Source organism: Mustela erminea, chromosome 9, assembly GCF_009829155.1.
Source record: "Mustela erminea isolate mMusErm1 chromosome 9, mMusErm1.Pri, whole genome shotgun sequence".
In the NCBI taxonomy this organism is placed as follows: Eukaryota; Metazoa; Chordata; class Mammalia; order Carnivora; family Mustelidae; genus Mustela; species Mustela erminea.
The window spans coordinates 70,498,963-70,518,382 of record NC_045622.1 but is presented as its reverse complement, the minus strand read 5'-3'; the positions used below and the strand labels follow the sequence as shown (position 1 = coordinate 70,518,382).

The 19,420-nt window shown below is 33.7% G+C and overlaps 1 protein-coding gene across 21 annotated transcripts in view; it reads left to right on the top strand.

Annotated features, from left to right (window-relative positions):
- SOX6 (SRY-box transcription factor 6) overlaps window positions 1-19,420 on the top strand; it is a 607,305-nt gene that overhangs the window by 343,051 nt on the left and 244,834 nt on the right. For all 21 annotated transcript variants that reach the window (XM_032360340.1, XM_032360336.1, XM_032360356.1 and 18 more), the window contains one exon: window positions 11,228-11,317. In XM_032360340.1, coding sequence (XP_032216231.1) covers window positions 11,228-11,317 — 90 coding nt within the window. The remainder of the gene's footprint in view (window positions 1-11,227; window positions 11,318-19,420) is intronic.

Genomic DNA, 19,420 nt, shown 5'->3' with positions numbered 1-19,420 from the left:
TATACATACGTGTATATATAAGATATAAATGTGTAGTTTATAAAATATGTTTAAATATATAAATTACTCTTAAAATTCATTAAGGCAAAGCCAGAATGACTACCATTAACATACTAGGAAGTGTTAATGAGAAAATGAAGCAACTAGAAATCTCATACTTTGTTGGTAGAAGTATAAAATGATGCAACCACTTTGGAAAACTTTTTGACAGTTTCTTATAGAGTCAGTCACAGGGGCACTTGGGTGGCCCCATTGGTAAGCCTCTGACTCGTGCTTTTGGTTCAGGTCATGATCTCCTGGTTGGAGATCTAGCCCCGCAATGGGCCCAGTGTTCAGTGCAGAGTCTGCTTGAGATTCTTCCCTCTTCCTTCTCCCTCAGCAGCTGCTTCTCCCCTTGCTCACTCTCTCTCTCTAAATTAAATACATAAATAAAATCTTAAAAAAATAAATTCAGGCACAGAACAGCCGTATTTTTAGAAGAAATTCCATTATAGAGGGAAAAAAGAGACATATTAATAAAAAGATTATGAATGAGTTTTTCTATTAGCCTTATTTCTAATAGCTCAGAAGTGGGGAAAATCTGCATGTCCATAACAGATAAATAGATAAACAAGTTTTGTGTGTATACAATGGAAATCTACCCATTAACAAAAAGGACCAAATTGCTAACCCATGTTGCAACATGATTGAATTTCAAAAATCTTAATTTGTATTCAAAAAAGTTCCTACTGTATTCTTTCATAGTCTTTTATGAAATTCAAGAGTAGGCAAAACTATTCTGTAGTAATAGAAATCAGTTCAGTGGTTGCCCAGGGCTAGGATTATGGATCATTGAAAGAGAGCACAAGATAACTATTATCTTCTTTGGGGTGACAGATACATGAATGTATAATTAGGCAAAATTCATAGAATTTACATTTTAAATGAGTGCCTTTATTACATGTATATATTAAATTATACATCAGTATGATTAATTTTAAAAAGCAAAGTTGTTCTGTAGTTGCTTGACATACACAAAAAAGTAATTTTTTTTAGTATATTAGGGAATTTATTTTTGTACTTACTATATGCAGAGCTCTGGATTAAATATTATGGAAGAATGCGAAGTAGTATTGGAAACATTTCTTGACCATCAAGGAACTTAATATTTAGTTAGAGTAATGCAGTAGGAACTTGATTATATACTTAATCATATGGTGGTAAAATTGTTAAGTAACAGCAGTGATAAATGTAGAAAAGAGTTGTGAAGGTCAGAGGTAATGAGTTGATCCATGAAGAGAATATAAAAAGCACAGTGCCTGACAGATAATATATGCTCAACAAGTTTATTTTGTTTTTTGGAGGATGTGAATTTCCAAGGTATAATTGAGGAGGTGGTATTTAATAATGTAGGCCCTACAAAATAGGAAGGGTTTTAGAAAGCATCAAGAACTGGGGAGACATTCAGATCAGAAGGACGTCATGTGCAAAGGTAAAGTGAAAGAACACATGTTTTGTACAAAAGAGTGATATATATTTAGTGCCCTCATTTGAACAGAATGAAAAGCTTCATGCAGGAAGAATAATAGGTGGTGAATCACTAGGCCTAGATTATGGAGGTTCTTAAAACCAATTTAAGAAGTATAACCTTATGTTAAATTTATATTTATGAATTGTCTATGTAGAAATAAAACAGACAAAAAAAAAAGAAAGAAAACAGACAAGAAAGGCTATTTCATCAGAAAAAAACCCTTATTTTGTAATTTCATTATAACACTAAATAAAAAGTCAATTAACCAGAACAGTGAAGTTGTTTTGATGAACACAAAACTGAGATTGGGGCTTGCTGATTTTATTTTATTTTTAAAGATTTTATTTATTTATTTGACAGACGGAGATCACAAGTAGGAAGAGAGGCAGGCAGAGGGTGGGGGACTCAGTCTTCCTGTATAGCAGAGAGCCCAATGCAGGGCTCAATCCCAGGACCCTGAGATCATGACCTGAGCCAAAGGAAAAGGTTTAACCCACTGAGCCACCCAGGCACCCCAAGGAGCTTGCTGATTTTAAATGGGAGTTTTTTGTTTGTTAGTTTGGATTTGGGTTTTGTTTTTTGTTTTACACCATCTTCCACTTTATTTCTGCTATATTTTCTTTTGTTTGCATCATGTTTAGAAAATCTTAATTTAGATAGCTAAATTGTAAATAACAATCCTCTAACAGTTTAATTAATTAATTAATTAATTTAGAGAGGTGGAGGAAGGTTAGATGGGGAGAGAGAAAATCCTTGAGCAGACTGCCTGCTGAGCACAGAGCCTGACAAAGGGCTCGATCTCACAACCCTGAGATCATGACTTGTGCCAAAACCAAGAGTTAGATGCTTAACCGACTGAGTCACCCTAGTACTCCTACAACAGATTACTTTAAAGTTGCTACATATCTTTCAATAAAGCAGAGGTTTATTTCAAGATTTGCATAATAAATGTTTTAACCTGGTAGTAAAAGTTAATGTGTTGGTTTTGGTAGTTTCCAGTGTGTTACCATTTGGAATATAAAAGATTTGAGTAGGTATGGCAGTTTTTATTATAGTTTTAATATTGTTTAGATTTATTTTTTTAAGCTGCAAAGGGCAGAAACCCAACTCATACTAGCTTAAGCAATAAATAGGACTCTATCGGCTTACATTACCAAGAAGATCAGGAGCAGCTCTTTTTTTGGACTGGAACTACACCACTGGTTCTCTTGGGTCTAAGGCCTTTGCACTTCGACTAGAACTTACACTGTCAAGCCTCCTGGGTCTGCAACTGGTGTGACTGTGGGTTTTGGGACTTTGGCTCCATAACCAGGGCTGGGGTGCCTGGGTGGCTCAGTTGATGAAGCATCCAAATCTTTTTTTTTTTTTTTAAGATTGATTTTATTTATTTGTTTATTTATTTATTTATTTGACAGACAGAGATTACAAGTAGACAGAAAGGCAGGCACAGAGAGAGGAGGAAGCAGGCTCCCCACTGAGCAGAGAGCCTGATGTGGGGCTCGATCTCAGGATCCTGGGATCATGACCTGAGCTGAAGGCAGAGGCTTTAACCCATTGAGCCACCCACCTGCCCCAGAGCATCCAAATCTTGATATCAGCTCAAGTCATGATTTCCTGGTGGTGAAATCAAGCCCCACATCAGGCTCCGTGCTCAGCGGAGGAGTATGCTTGAGATTCTCTCTCTCTCTCCCCTCAGCCCTTACCACCTCAAATAAATAAATAAATCTTTAAAAAAATTTGCTTGGCTTTGCTTTTTTTAGATGTAAGTATGCTAACATGCTTAGCATATGTAGATGTAAAGATTTTAACATATGTTGCATGTATATATGTAAAGATGTGAAGATTTTTTTTATTTTCTCTTCTCTCCTGTCTGTTTTTCTTCATATTTTTGGCTTCATTCACTCTTATTTCATACAGGCTCTTTCCATGTGCCAGAGAAGATGGGCATGACAAGTCAGGTCCACATGCTTATAGTTTCCAACCCAAGTTTTAAGAGAGCCTTTCCACGTAGTTCCAGCGGAGAAAATTACTGTCTGTGTGGCTAGCAGGAGCAGTAGGAAGCTGGCGGTAGAGCTCTGTGACTGGTAACTCCATCAGGATGATAGTGGTATTCAGAAATATTTCCCCAAAGAAACCTAAAGAAGGGATATAGGACACCAAAGTTATTGTTTTCACAGTCTAAAATAGTTTCTAAAAAGCAGTTAAGTATTGAAAAATGTAAAAATGAAACATTTATAGAACCCAAGAACAGTGTCCTATGTTCTATGGTTTGATTACCTTAGCTTTTGGCAACGGAGCCACAAAATATAGGGAAGGTCATGAGAGGAGGTCATGATGAGTAATAATTTTATGAAGATGGACAGCCGTGGTTTCTTTTCTTTCTTTTCTTTTCTTTTTTTTTTTTTTAAGATTTTATTTGTTTATTTGACAGACAGAGATCACAAGTAGGCAGAGAGGCAGGCAGAGAGAGAGGAGGAAGCAGGCTCCCCGCTGAGCAGAGAACCCAGTGCGGGCGGGACTCGATCCCACGACCCTGAAACCATGACCTGAGCCAAAGGCAGAGGCTTTAACCCACTGAGCCACTCAGGCATCCCTCGACAGCCGTGGTTTCTTTCTTTTTTTTTTTTTTTTTAAAGATTTTATTTATTTGACAGAGAGAAATCACAAGTAGTCGGAGAGGCAGGCAGAGAGAGAGAGGGAAGCAGGCTCCCCGCTGAGCAGAGAGCCCGATGCGGGACTCGATCCCAGGACCCTGAGATCATGACATGAGCCCAAGGCAGCGGCTCAACCCACTGAGCCACCCAGGCGCCCCCAGCCGTGGTTACTTATAGAACATTTTTGCTTGTTAACATTGTGGTAAATTTGAAGGTGTCATGGGCAATGAGCTTCCGTGAAAAACCAAGGTCTCTGGCTGCACATTTACTTCCATATGAAGATAAAACCTAATTTGGAAGGGATTTCTTTTTTAAGTTCAATAGTATTTTTAAGCAGCCTCTTAACTATTCCTTAGTGGATGATGTTCAGAAAAGGAAAGCTCTTAGTTCAAACCAAGATAAGGTATTAAGGAAAAGGAAATATGAAGGAAGAGGAAGACCAGAATAACGGAGTTTGTATGGAGAACTGGCTGTTGAACACTACTGACTTTTCATGGCAGTACCTGGACTTTGTAGTGCCCCTCTCTGAGGAACTGGAGTGCTTCACTCTGTGTCGGAAACAAGAATAGATGTAATTATTCCCTTTCTACAGTTGCTGTTGTGGTATAGAGACTATAATATTGATGTTCAAATATGATTTAAATAGTCATTTCAGTAAAACTAGCACAGAACTGGAGTCCAGGCTCTGTCACCAACTGCTTGACCTTGGGTAAGGCAAATGACTTCCTTATCTTGACTCTGTTCTCTTGTTTCTGAAATGAGGGTATTGGTCTTAATGACCGTTGAAGTCTCTTTCATTGACAGCGGTAGGCTATGAGCCTCTGAATAGCCTGCTGGGTGTTCCCCTCTATCTCTCTATTGGCATTGGTTGTAGTTATACTTTGATGGCATGGGAGAGAAATTTGCTTTTGAGTGATCCCTCTGATACTGTTTAGGTGCTAAGCAGCCTTGGAAAGCAAATGAAAGATATATCTCTTTCCTGCTTAGAACAACGTGATTTCCATGAATGTCTGTTAAGTGCCAATTTTAAAGGATTCCCATAAAAAATTATCAAAGACTTTGGTAGACAAAAATGGTGCAAAGAAAGAATATTGCACCTAATGCAATGATGTCTGCATGTGTATTTCTGCCAGGTTTCAAGTGTGGATCTTTTTCTCCCTTATGAATGTGCCAAAATCTTGCATCTAACAGTTCTGATGACATTTCCAAAGCTCCCATTGACACACACGTACATGCACACTCACAGTATATTATCTAGTAAAGTGGTTGTGGAATTAACATTTTTTCCTGGAAGGAAAAATATCTGATTTAATGACCAAATCATTTTAAGGCAGCACAACAAAATTTCACAGGAACTAAATCTATTTCTTCACACCGATCATGCATGTTTTACTCAAGCATTGAGTCATTAGCATGTTTATAATGGTTCTAATTTAGCACAACATTTTCTGAATTTTATCCTTGAGTCATTTACAAATTGTTCATATTGAATAAACAAAGGAAACAGATTGCATTTTATACTTAGTAATTTATCTGAAAGAAGAGGGGAGGGTTAATTGTTTTAAAGTTTTGGTCTGTTTGGGGAAGTGAGCCTGCTTTTTCATTGCTAGGCATAAATGCCATTTCTCATATTTTCGGGGATGGGGGGGTGCTATGGAGGAGTAAAATGAAAAATTAGGACCAGGACAAGATTGGCCACTCCCAGAGGGGAGTGTGGAGCAAAAGGGGAGCTGGCACGAGATTATCCAAAACAGTTGGTGCATTCCTTAATGATCAAGTGCTTGAGAAGTCCAGCTCTTCCTGGCAAAGCATCTGTGTTGATGTTTATATCACTGCCCTGCTGTATGGGAAAGGCATGCTTTCTCTCACTGCTTGGCTAAAAATAGGATGGAATATAGCATTGTATGAGATATTTTAAGATAGCAAAAACATTTAAGAGGTTAAAGGTTTGGCTCTTGGATCAAAAAAGATCAGTGATACAACTCGTGTTTCTTGCAGACTGGATTTTATCTAGAGTTTGTCAGTGATTCGAACTCTGCGAAGGCAAGTTATTCTAGGTTCATTTGGTGCAGTCTGAAACTCCCATTCTGCTCTCTTCTCTGTCAGCTTCCCAGCATGAAGAGCAGGCCTGGAAACAGCCTCTATTTATACCCCCTTGTTCGTATTTGGAAAATCAGTTGTTTCATTGGAGAGAGGGGGAGAGAGAAGGACAGCACGAGCATTCGTCAGGGAGTGTGCTTTGTACGTTATAGTGACTTCAAAATAAAACTGGCACATTTTGGTGTCTAATTATTTTTAGTGAGCTTGGAGGGTTTTAATTAAAATTTAAGAGTGCTCTTCAAGCTCTCCAAGCTCCAATTTTATCCCACTGTATTGTGGAGCACTTGTCACTGTGGAAAAATGTACAGTAACTGGCATGTGCATCTCTGTTTCCTAATGAAAAATGTGGGATGGATGATCAGCTGGAGTATAAATACATTATATAGTCTGAACTAGTAGTAAACCAAGGCCAAAGGTACTTTTGATAATTTACCATTGTTCTTGAACACATAAAAAATTTATTGCATTTGAGATCTATGATTCTTATTGTAAAAATAAAAGGAATTGATTTAATATTCTCTTAAAAGATTTAAAGCAAGAAGAAATCTACATACTGTGGCAGCAGTCATTGTTTTTTCTCACTGAAATATTTTAAAGATATTTTTCATGTCATGTTTCTAGTGTTTCAGAATTTATAACTTCATCACATTGAGGCAGAAGGAATAGTGTTTACTCACAGGTGAATTGTTTTAAAGAACCTGTGCCCTAAAATTTTTTCCCATTATTCTTTCCTCTTCCCCTATGCTGTAGTTTTAGCAATCAGTGATTTATTTATTTATTCTCTTTGGCACGTTTTAAATACTTTCACTTTGTGCGGAATAGGAGTTAATATTGCTGTGGCTTTGTTTAACTAAGAATAATTTAAAATTATTCCTAAAATACTATCACACAGGTTAGGAAATAAATATTTCACATACTCTCACTTCAAATTTCTCTTGTATGATGAAGTTAATTGTTAGCACAATAAAGCATTCTTGACTCACCTGGCCTGAAGCCTTGATACTTAGGAAGCAGAAATGTTACTTTGCAATCCCTTATGCAGGGTATTTATTAAAAATTATTTCTGAATAGTATTTTTACTTTTTTCTTTAGAAGAAGTTTCTCGAAAAACTTAAAGTGCAAAGGACAAGAGAAAAACAAAAAACTGTGACTGAGAATGAATTTTAACATGTCAAAGCCTTTTATGTCCTTGATTAAATTATAAGCAAGAATTATAGTGCACCTCTTGATTTTTGAATTTTGTTTTAATCACATTATTTACAAAAATTACCTAAGATAAATGTAATAAAATCCTGCATTTCACTGAATATGTATTAGTTTATGGGCACTAATCCTTTCAAAGTAAGTTGGGTTAATTTTGGCATTTTCCCCTTTATGCTGAAATATTATGGTTTACATTCTTTTTAATGTGTACATTTCATGGTGACCTTTTTTTAAATCTTGTAATGTTGTGGTTCTTTCTCATAATTTCCAAAAAGTATGTAGTATCTTTCCTATTTTTTAGCTGAAAGCAATTCAGTCAAAATACTAAAATTTGAGTAATCAAACTCAGATAGTAAAATATGCTATGTATTATTTCATGTTTTGAGAACTGTAGAACTACTGTCTAAGTATATTATCTGTTCTCAAGTCAGTTGCTTAGAACATATTTTTCTGTATAAAATAGTCCAAGAATATCTAGGTGATATTAGGTCCCTTCATTGCATTTGGAATCCTCCATGACTACTGAGTTAAAGCCAGTCTGTGTGGTCTTACTCTTCCCGTGTACATAATACAAACTGGACTTCTTGACTTATTCTCACCTCTTTGATTTTAGCCTTTGTGCGTGATCAGAATGGCGTTAAGTCTGATCTGATCAATTACCTCCGTAAAGCTAGTGTCCTATTAAGGTAGTTGAAGGATGTGCCACATAGAGGATGAATCCTTTTAATTTAAACCCTTACCTGGATATTGTGTTGAGTGGGAAATTTTAAAACATAAATTTTCATTTACAACTTTGTATTTCCTCACTCCAAGTCAGAAACGCCTCAGGGGTAGCAGTAGTGTCCTTCACCTGTGTGGTATTTGTTACTACTCTGTATCTTCTGATCTTTCCCCCCTCATCTTACTTGCTTTACATTTTTTTTTTTAAAGATTTTATTTATTTATTTGACAGAGAGAGAAATCACAAGTAGGCAGAGAGTCAGGCAGAGAGAGAGAAGCAGGCTCCCGCTGAGCAAAGAGCCCGATGCGGGGCTCGATCCCAGGACACTGAGATCATGACCTGAGCCGAAGGCAGCGGCTTAATCCACTGAGCCACCCAGGCGCCCCTTACTTGCTTTACATTATGGTATGGGGCATGCTAAAACTAATTGTGGCATGCCCTTTGAGGTTCGGCAGTCAGATAATCAGGTGAGAAAGAGGGGGGTTTTTCAAGAGACTTCCTGAGTTTTGAATCTTCCTGGAATCTCTTAGAATTGAGGTTAAATTGATAAAGCTATATGCAGTGACTTCTTTTGTCCTGTAGTGAAAAGCAATCAGTGACTGTTATTAAGTATTTTCATGAGTTATAAATATAAACATGGAAAGCCTGCTTTATTTTTTTCCCCCTCAGTTTCTTCTACCGAAATGGGAACTCATATTAACTAGATTAACTCAGCATTATGTTGAGGATTAATTTTTTAATAGGAATGTGAAATGCTTTGATGTTATTAACCATTTTATTAATGAGTAGCTTTTATGTGAAGCTGTGTACACATGGTCTGATTTATGTTTGAAGTGTGTGTTCCTGTTGTCCATACAGTTCTATTTTTCTCCCATGAAGCTTCAGCATTCTTTTCCTGGAGCTCTGAAAGATTTCAGGTCTATTTATAGAAATGAGAGACATATTTTAGCCTGTTTTACATTTAGTGTGTATCTAATCCTAGTTTATGAACTTGCTCTGAATTTGTGATCATTACTAGTAAATTGGGCTTTTGTCTTTTACTATTATAATATATACTCTCAACTCAAATTTGAACCAAACAAATTATGCTTTAGCATTTATATAATTGATTATCAGTTTAGTGCAATGTTACAACGTGTATGAAAGGGTTAAAAAAGAAAAAGCACTAACAGAACTGACTGTAGGATAGGAACTTGAAGACATTTTGTTGATTATTCTTATCCATGATTTGATGTTCCATTGATTTCTCTCAGAAATTTAAAACTAATCTGTTAGGCATGGCTTTGAGGATTTATTTTTTAATTCCCAAATTTAGTATTTTCATTTCTATTACTTTAGCATGAAAACAAAATGTGTATAAAACAAAGTACATACCTTATTTTTGAATTTGAAATAAAAGCAAGAGAACATTTTGGAAATTAAATGCAAATTGGCATATGTATATGCACATAGTTCCTTTTGGAAGGTCACTCAGTATCCAATTTTTAATCATGGTAGTAGAGCACTTGTTGAAGCCTAAAAAAATAAATAGGAAAAAATAGAATAAAAGGAGGAGGGAAAGATAAAGGGAAGAGGGAAGGGAATGGGCAGTGAGATTTCACTTAATAGAACCAAGCTGACTTCTATTTAGAAAGAATTTTAGCTTCTGTGATAGTGAGCTGGAATGGTTGGTGTTCTTCATCAGCCATTTCATGGCACACTGATCTGGATTCCATCCATTCCTTGATTGATTGATCATGTCATGGACAAATGTTAATTGTTTTCACCAATACTTTCTAATGATGCAACGGTGTTCTCATTTCTTACCCAGGGCTCACTGTCTTTTTTGAAAGCTTATCTAGTTTCTAAAACCCTTTAGATCCATCTTGACCTTACTGTCATTCTAAAAAATTCAAGGAGATTTAGAAGTTGGAGAAAAAAAATGAAAGGGAAAATGCTAAAGAGATAGGCACTGATATGGGAGAGGAAAGGCATTTGGAATTGGAGTAACTATTTTAAATATAATTTTAAAAAGAAGTTATCAGAATTTTGACACTTGGAATGTTAAAGTTAAATACAAGTGTGCTTTTCACAGAGGATTTAGTATTTAAATCTGCATTCCCTTTTGGAAACATGGCCTATTTGTTAAGATTTGAAGCTTAAAATATATATATATATATATATATATATATATATATATATATATATATATATATATATATATATACAGTTGTAAGTGGTAGCTCTAGTTGCATACCCATCTGAATAGATACAAAAAAAATCATTGAGAAAGTTTTGCTGATTATTAGGACATTCTAAAATTTAGATTTCTGTAAACTTTATGAATCTTTATAGAAACAACTATAATCACTCCCTATAATCTATGCAGTAGGAAAAGTAGTGTTTAACTGAGTATTCCTTTATAAGAATATATATCCCTTTCTATATAAGAGAAAAGTTTTAGTAGTTTTTATTACTGAGGGACAGAGAACATTTTGACTTTATTTTCTTTGAATTTTTCTCTAAATAGGTATTTTACAAAAATTGCCATATTTTATTTCTTTTTTTAAGGACTAAGTGGTTACACTTTGATTGGTTTCTTCTCCCTTGAAGATTTGTCATTCTTCCTTGAAGAGAACATTAATTTTGCTTAGACTTAAAAAAAAAAAATCACCTGGATTGAAAGGACTAACATTTAAACTTAAACCTATCATAGAAAAGAACCCCCTTTTCTGTCCTATCAGTCTAAAAAATGATAAGTGCTGCTGAATATTAATAGAATTATATTTATAATACCAAGACAAAATTATTAAGATTATCTTTTTTCCTGGGAATAGTTCAAATAATATTCTGGTAAAAATAAATTCAGTTGTGGTATTTTGTGATAGATACAATAATATAATTTTCTGTATCCTAGGGTTAAAAGAACAATGAAAAGTAACTTTGATCATTTTAAAATGAGAGAATTTCTCCATAAACTGGCTTTTTGGATTTGTAATATTTTAATACCTAAAAAATACATATGTAATATATTTATTCCTTACTTTTTTGCTCTAATAGATTCCTCCTGCATGGAAAAACTACTTTCAAAAGATTGGAAGGAAAAAATGGAAAGACTAAATACCAGTGAACTTCTTGGAGAAATTAAAGGTACAATATATGAAATATCAAACTTATCAGTGTGGAGAAGAGGCTTACTGCTCTCTGTACCCTAATTAAATTCTTCCCTTTAATATCTGTTTATATATGAGAGGGTAAATGTATAGTGTGTCCTTGAACTTTTATTCCCATAATGTTTACAGAATGAAATTCTTGCCTTCTCTTTTTTAGTCTATAAACATATAAATTATTAGATAAATTATTTCATTAATTTATTTAACAGAAAGGTATGAAAAAGAAACAAATGTCAAAAGATGAAGGACAAATTAAGTTAAAGATAATTTTAGTCTTTCCTCTTGAAATCATAATAATGGCTTAATTTATGAATCTATATCATTAATTTGAATTTCTTCTGGTCAAAAATGGTCAAGGGTAGCACCTATAAAAAAGAGTTTATAGAATGTGTTGTTCGTAATGACTTACGAGTGGATTTTGAAGCTTGGCTACCGTTTTTAAGTCCTGGCTCTGTCACTTAGCAGCTGAGTGACTTTGGGCAAGTCACTGAACTTTTCTATGTTTCTAATTCCTTGTATCCAAAATGGGAGAGTAAGAGTTTCTACCTCATAGACTCATTAAGAGGATTAATACAGTAAAACTTTGAGAACAGTTTCTGGCACTTAGAAAACACTCATGAGGTTAAATTGTGGTTGCTGTTTTTATTAAGATACCCATAGGATCATAGGTTGATTAATCTCACCCAGATTTCACAGGATTTAACTTTTCATGACCTCTGACCCTGCTGAGGATGAGCATCTGTAGTTCTGAAGAAGTGTGATTAATACTATTATTTTGAAACATGTTAAGAACCATTAAAAATTAAGTTTCCCTATAAAATAAAAGGGAAACTTAATTTTTAATGGTTCTTAACATGTTTCAAAATAATAGTATCTTACTCCAATTTTGAAGAATCAAAACAATATAAGGAAAATCAAAATAATAAAATTCCTGCCAACAGCTAAAAAAAAAAAAAAAAAAAAAAAATTAAGTTTCCCTATCAGTCAGAAAGTGCTTCTTCTTCCCTAAATCTCTCTTGTTGATGCTTTTGTGGAGAAGAAGGACTGTATAAGTTTTGGTATCATAAGTAGAATCCATGGTCATTAATTAATTCTGTAAGGTATCTCTTACAGTCATCACTCTGATTTGCACTAACAATTTGGGAATTTGCATTAGTTTTGTGAAGTTGTCAAACACAACTTCAGGTGAATCTTCCTATTGGTCATGGATAATGTCTCATTTAAGATAAACATCTGGCAATAACTATCTGGTGAAAATGGTATTTTTAATTTGTTACAGAAAATTGTCTAGTGTTTAGGCATGTTGTGTTCAATTCAAGTGAAGACAAAAGGTAGCCATCGCTTTCCCAGGAAATAATTAGTAACTCATTCTATTAACTAATACAGTGTTAAAATTAAGTGGAAATTGGATATTATTTTAAATTTTACTGCTTCTGTACTATACTCACTCATAAAGGCCATTTGCTATTTTGGGGGGAAAAAAACCTTAACTTACAACTGATGGGTAGAAAGAAAGTCATTAGAGACATATTCTCCATCCAGCTGCAATAACATGTTGTGTGCTACTTTGCATGTCATTCTGGGTTTTCTATCCTTTCTGAAGTCATGGGTTTTACAACAGTGAGAACAGAAATGGTTTATGCAAAGGCAAGCTTTTGCCAGCATGAATGATGGCGGTCTTGCTTTTTCTTAGTCATGTGGAAGCTAACATTTTATTATGTTATGATTCAGCATCAAATTTTTATGCTTTGGGTTATCTCCTCCCTCTTGACCCCTTTCCATCTTTCTTTCTTTTTCATTCTGAATATGAATTTATAACGTGAAAACTGTACTAGCCTGAGATGGTCAAAATGTCTTAATCTTGGGGAAAAAATGTGTAAATCTTGAAAGCAAAAACACATACAGAATTAGGCTTTTCAAATTCTTTAACTTTTTTTCTGGATTCTTTATGTGATATATGAATTTTTCACTTGTGAGCTGCTCTCAGTTTTATAAGCATAAGAGGTATGATTCTTACTAAATTTTTCATTTTTATTTACTTTACATAATTGTTTCTTTTTACAAACAAATATTTTGTCACCATAAGTGTTATACAGAAAACATACCAATAATATAATGAGAACTGAAATAAAATTAAGTTTAAATTGTGTTCAGATAGCTTGATTCAACCACTGCTAAAACTCAACATGCATTTTTAGTCCAGGTGAGATCAGGCTTGTTAGTTATTATCCATCTAAACTAGTTATAATTATTCTGAAATTTTAAACTGATTTAAATACTATCCCCCATACATATTATTGTGGCTTATCAGGATTTTATGCCTTAAGCACTGTGCATTTTTAATACCTCTTATTTTTCCCTCATTACAAAATTTGTTGTAAGTGAATTTATAGCAAATTCCCTTTTTACATATTTAGTGTAAAAATATAGAAATACAAAATAAAAATAATTAATTAATTAGTTAATTAATTCTACCTATGTCATGTTGTATGTCCTTTCCATTTTAATTAATACAAGTACTTGTTAAATCTTTTTTAAAAATTTTTTAAAATTTTATTTATTTCTTTGACAGAGACAGATCACAAGTAGGCAGAGAGGCAGGCAGAGAGAGGAGGAAGCAGGCTCCCTGCTGAGCAGAGAGCCCGATGCAGGACTCGATCCCAGGACCCTGAGATCATGACCTGAGCCGAAGGCAGAAGCTTTAACCCACTGAGCCACCCAGGCGCCCAAATCTTTTTTCCTTAAAGTTAGAATCATCCTTTTACTATCCTTTTATGAGCTATTCTTCCCACTTAATGATATATTGTGAATTTCTATCATTGTTATTTAAGTCCTCTAAAATGCAATTTTTATTTACAGAAATATTGCATAAAGTGAAGTTCTCATAATTTAACCAAGTCTCTTATTCAACATTGAAGTTTTTTATTATTTGTCATTATAAAGAAAAAGTTGAATATGGATAGCTTTTTAATAATTTTTGATATTAATTAGTGGTTATTTTCTTAGAATATATTCCTAAAAAGTGAGATTCCTGGGTCAAAGCATGGGTTCTTTTTTTAAAAGTCTGGATTCATACTGCCAAACTGCCCAATAGAAAGGGCATGGTGTGCTGCTCTTAGTATCTGCAAGTGTTCTGTTGCCCTCAACAATAAGTACTATTACTTTAAAAACTTCTTGCCAGTTTTGGTAGGGGAAAAGGATACACTACTGCTGATTTAATTTGAATTTCTTTGGTTCTTATAGAGAATGAAGCATTTGACATAAATTTATTTGTATTAAATGTCTCTTCCTTTGTGAATTGCTTATTTATGTTGTTTGTCCATTTTTCCTTTAAAGGATTTGTCTAGGTCTTGTGTTTTTGTAAGGCTCTCACTGTTTATTTTAATGGTATTAACCTTTACCCATTGTATATGTTACATTTTATCATTTTCTTTTACTTTATGGTTTTTGTTGTCAAATTGTTCCCTCCTTTTTAATGTTCTTTTATGTTGGGGGTTTGTTTAGAAAGGCTTCCTCCACTCTGCTAATATTTTGTTTCAATTCTTTGACTATATTTTTATTCATTTAACTCTTTAATTCCTCTTGAATACAATTGATGTATAATTTCAACAGAAATACAACATAATTCTTTCCTTAAGCCATTAACCAAGTATCTCTGTGTTATTTATTACACAACCATCTTACCTCTTCTGACATGAAAAAAACATCTTTTATCATACTGATTGAGTATTTGAAGCCATTTCTCAGTTTTAGTTTCTAGACTATGGATGTATCTAAACTTTTATTAGTATTGTGCTGTATTAATCACTGTAGCTTTATAGTGTCTTCGAAAAGTAAATATTATAAGACTACATTCATAATTTTCTTTAAGGTGTTTGCATACTTCTCTAATGTTTATTTTAGGATTATTTTAATTTAATTGTCAATTAAAATCCTAAAACAATTTTTTGAAAGGTTATATTATACTTATATGAAACTATAGGATGAACTGACATCTTTATAGTATTGAATCTTTTAATTCAAAATCATTTATTCTTTTTGTCCCTAAACAATGACTTATTTTCTAAATATAGATTCTGCATGTTTCTTTTGATGTTTTTGCTATAATATTTAATATTTTTGCTTGCTCTTATGAATGAAATATTTTTATTCTATTTTCTTTTTCTTATTGTATTGAGGGATGCTCGTGAATTTCATTTTATAACTTTATAACTTTCCTCTTTATTTAACTTATTAGCTCTAGTCATACTTCAGCTGATATGTTTTCTCTTTTTTGGCAGTTATATGCACATTTTTTCATATCTTCTCATATTACACAAACCTAGAATATTAAGAATGATATTAAGTAATACACATGATAGCAGGTATTTTGTGCAATTTTTAATTTATGGAATTGTTTTTAACATTTCACCACTAAGTATTAAGACATTTAAGACATTCTTTATTATTAATTATTAAAAATTATTAAAAAACTTTCTAGTCGTAGTTTATTAGGAGTTTCCATGAGAAATTGCATTTTATTTTATGGCATATCTTATTGGTTTTTGTTTTCCAAATTTACTGAAGAAATAAACCCTGATTAGTCATGGTATAGTCTTATTTTAATGTACCGACTAATTTTATTTGCTCATATTGCAGTTGTTATTTTTGCATCTGTAATCATAAATGAGAGTAGTTTGTGTTTTTCTTTATTTGTCCTATCTTTGTTAATTTTTATTACCAGAGTTCATGGTTGAAATGGAAAGCTTTCCTTCCTTTCCTAGGCTATGTAAAGTATTGAAAAGATAGCATGAGAATTACTTATTCCTTGAAATCCTAAAAGAATATCCTCATAAAACATCTAGGCCTAGAGTTTTCTTTGGTAATGATTTTTTTTCCTTTTACATTTTCTATTTCCCTTTAAGTCAGTTTTTCTAGGAAAAACATTTCCTAGAAAATTGTATGTTTCACTGAGATTTTCAAATGTATTAATATTGATTTTAAAGTACAAGATCTCTTATTTTAAGTTTTTTATTTACTGTTATGTATTCTGTTTTAAACTTTGCATATTTGTGTTCTGTCCCTTTTGTCCCGCAATTTTATTTGCAGCAGTTTTTCTATTTATCTCTCCTCCCAACACCCCAGTAAGTATCCGTTTTGAGATTAATTTCTCAATTATATTGCTTTACAGAATGCCAATTACTTCATTTTACTTTTACCTATATTATCTCATCTTTTCTTATTTTCCTTATACTTTTTCTTTTGTTTCTGATATCCTTTAAATTCCTAAATTGAATACTTCATTTTAAACATTGTTTCTTTAATAATAAAGGTACTGTTAGCCATGAGTATATTTGTAGAAATAGTTTTATGCTTCCCATAAATTTGAGCTTTTTGAATTCTCATAGTCATTATTTTCCAAATAGTAAATATTTATATTATTTTCTATCTGATCTTATATTTACATATTTATATCTTTTGTATTCAAGAGTGAAATGAAGCTGGGGAAGGGAGGAAACATAGTTTCTGTTACTATCATTGAAAAATTCTATGTTAGGTGCCTGAGGAAGAATTAAAGTGTTGGCAGTAGAATCGTTAAGAGCAGCATTAAAAACTGAATTTTAGGGGCACTTGTTTGGTCAGTCGGTTAACCATCTGTCTTTGGCTCAGGTCATGATCCCAGGGTCCTGGGATAAAGCCCTGAGTTGGGCTCTCTGCTCAGCAGGGAGCCTGCTTCTCCCTCTCCCTCTGCTGCTCCCCTTGCTTGTGATCTATCAGATAAGTAAAATCATTAAAAAATAAAAATAAATAAGAAAGAAAAAATGAATCTTAAACCCAGTGAGCTTTATATTACCACATATTTGGAAACAATATGTTAAAAATCTCTTTAGAGGGGCACCTGGGTGGCTCATTGGGTTAAGCCACTGCCTTCAGCTCGGGTCATGATCTCAGGATCCTGGGATAGAGATCCCATCGGGCTCTCTGCTCGGTGGGGAGCCTGCTTCCCTCTCTCTCTCTCTTGCCTCTCTGCCTACTTGTGATTTCTCTCTGTCAAATAAATAAATAAAATCTTAAAAAAAAAATCTCTTTAGAGTCTACTTTTTTAAAAACCTACTGGAGCATCTAGGTGCCTCAGTTGGTTGAGTGTCTGACTCTTGATTTCCATTCAGGTCATGATATAGGGGTTGTAAGATCAAACCCCACATTGGACTCTGCTCTTAACATGGAGTTTCTTGTCCCTCTTTCCCTGCTTCTCCCTATACTCGTGCACTCTCTTTCTCTCAAATAAATAAAATATTTTTTATAAGTGTATTCTTTTTTTTTTAAAGATTTTATTTATTTATTTGACAGACAGAGATCACAAGTAGGCAGAGAGACTGGCGGTGGTGGGGGCAGGCTGAACAGAGAGCCGGACGTGGGGCTCGATCCCAGGACCCTGGGATCATGACCTGAGCCAAAGGTAGAGGCTTTAACCCACTGAGCCACCCAGGCTTTATTTTAAAAAATAAAACATTTTTAAAAAATGGCTTTCAAATTAAAATCTTATTGTATAAATGAAGCAAAGTAGTATTTCTGAAACCTTTCAATAAGAGTTGGAATATTGCTAAAGTTAGAGGAACACTTGATCATAGATTTTCAATAGATCTGTATCTGGGTCTTGTCTAATATTTTTAAAAAGAAAATCCCATCCCTAACCCACCACCATATTTGCATAAGTAGCCTTCTTTCCAGTAGCAGCATTAATTTAGGCTAGAGTACTATAAATGGCATACATTTTAATAGCAGTAATCTCAAAGCAATGTTCCAATGAGGTTAATGTCATTATAAGTATTGCTAGACAACTTTATTATTAAAAGCTTAAATGAAATATAACATAAAATGATTAGATTTTTGCCTTGGTCTAGTTGTGTCTGAAGTATCATGTTCTAATTGGGGTGCCATATTTTTAAGAGATCTGTTTTCAAATCTGGATTTATCAAAAGTTGCTGAAATGGTAAACAGTCTTGAACATTTAATATGACTAGCAATTAGAGATCTAGGGAAGTTTGGCCTAGTATAAGTTGGTTGGTTGAAGCTTTGTTGAATAGAAGAGTTAAGATTTGTTTTGGGTTTCAGGGGGTTAAGGAAATAGGGAAATTATTCTCAATTTACAAAAGAATTTAAGAACACTTAGTGGCTATCTGATGGGATACAGTTGGACTGAATTAAGAGAGTACCTCAAATACACCAGGTGTTTAAGAAATATTTGTTGAATGATGGGTGAATTGATAGAATAACATCTGGAGATTTGGCTGTGGAAAATTTTAAATGGAAATGTAGAGGATATTAGAGGGTATTTCCACCCTGGTGGAATATTATCTTCATGACCTCCTAAGGTTTTTTCAACAGTAATACCAGTGTTTATTGTATTTTCTTAATTATAAGACTGATCTTTAAAATGCTATCTATTTTCTGTCAAGAGGTAATAGAATATGAACTTTTGTAAGTTGCTTTATTGTTTATAAAGGAAACAAAGTACTAAAGCAACTAATTATTTTATTTGATCCTCATTATAAGAATCTATTGAGGAAAATATTATTGTATTGATTTTATATATGAATAAAATGAGACTGAGTGAAATTAAGTGGCTTGTGTGAAGTCACTAAAGAGTTGTAGAGACAGGTTCTAAGTCCTGCCTCTAAAATCTCTGTTTAATGTAATGCAGCATAATTCTCAGACTCCCCAGAGTCTTATAGTTCTGCAGTGGAGAAAAGAGAAAGATATTCTTTGGGCTCTTCTCCCCCTCCCACAATATAACAACTAATACAGCTCCCCTGGTATTCTTTTTTTTATGTAAGTGAAGCAGTATCATAAAGCAGGAAGGGGTATAGGTAATACAGTTGCTCTCTATAAAAATATTTATCTTGATCTGAATGTGAAAGCGAGAGAGGGGAGAGTCATATGGTAGAAAGACAGAAGGTAAGACAGAATTACTGATAGGATCCACAACCCATTTGTATGTGTGTTTGAGTTGCACCGCCAAGTGAAGATGCCAGGATAGTTATGCTTATAAAACATTTCTAAATGCAATGGTGACATACCAAATGAAATCTAGAGCATT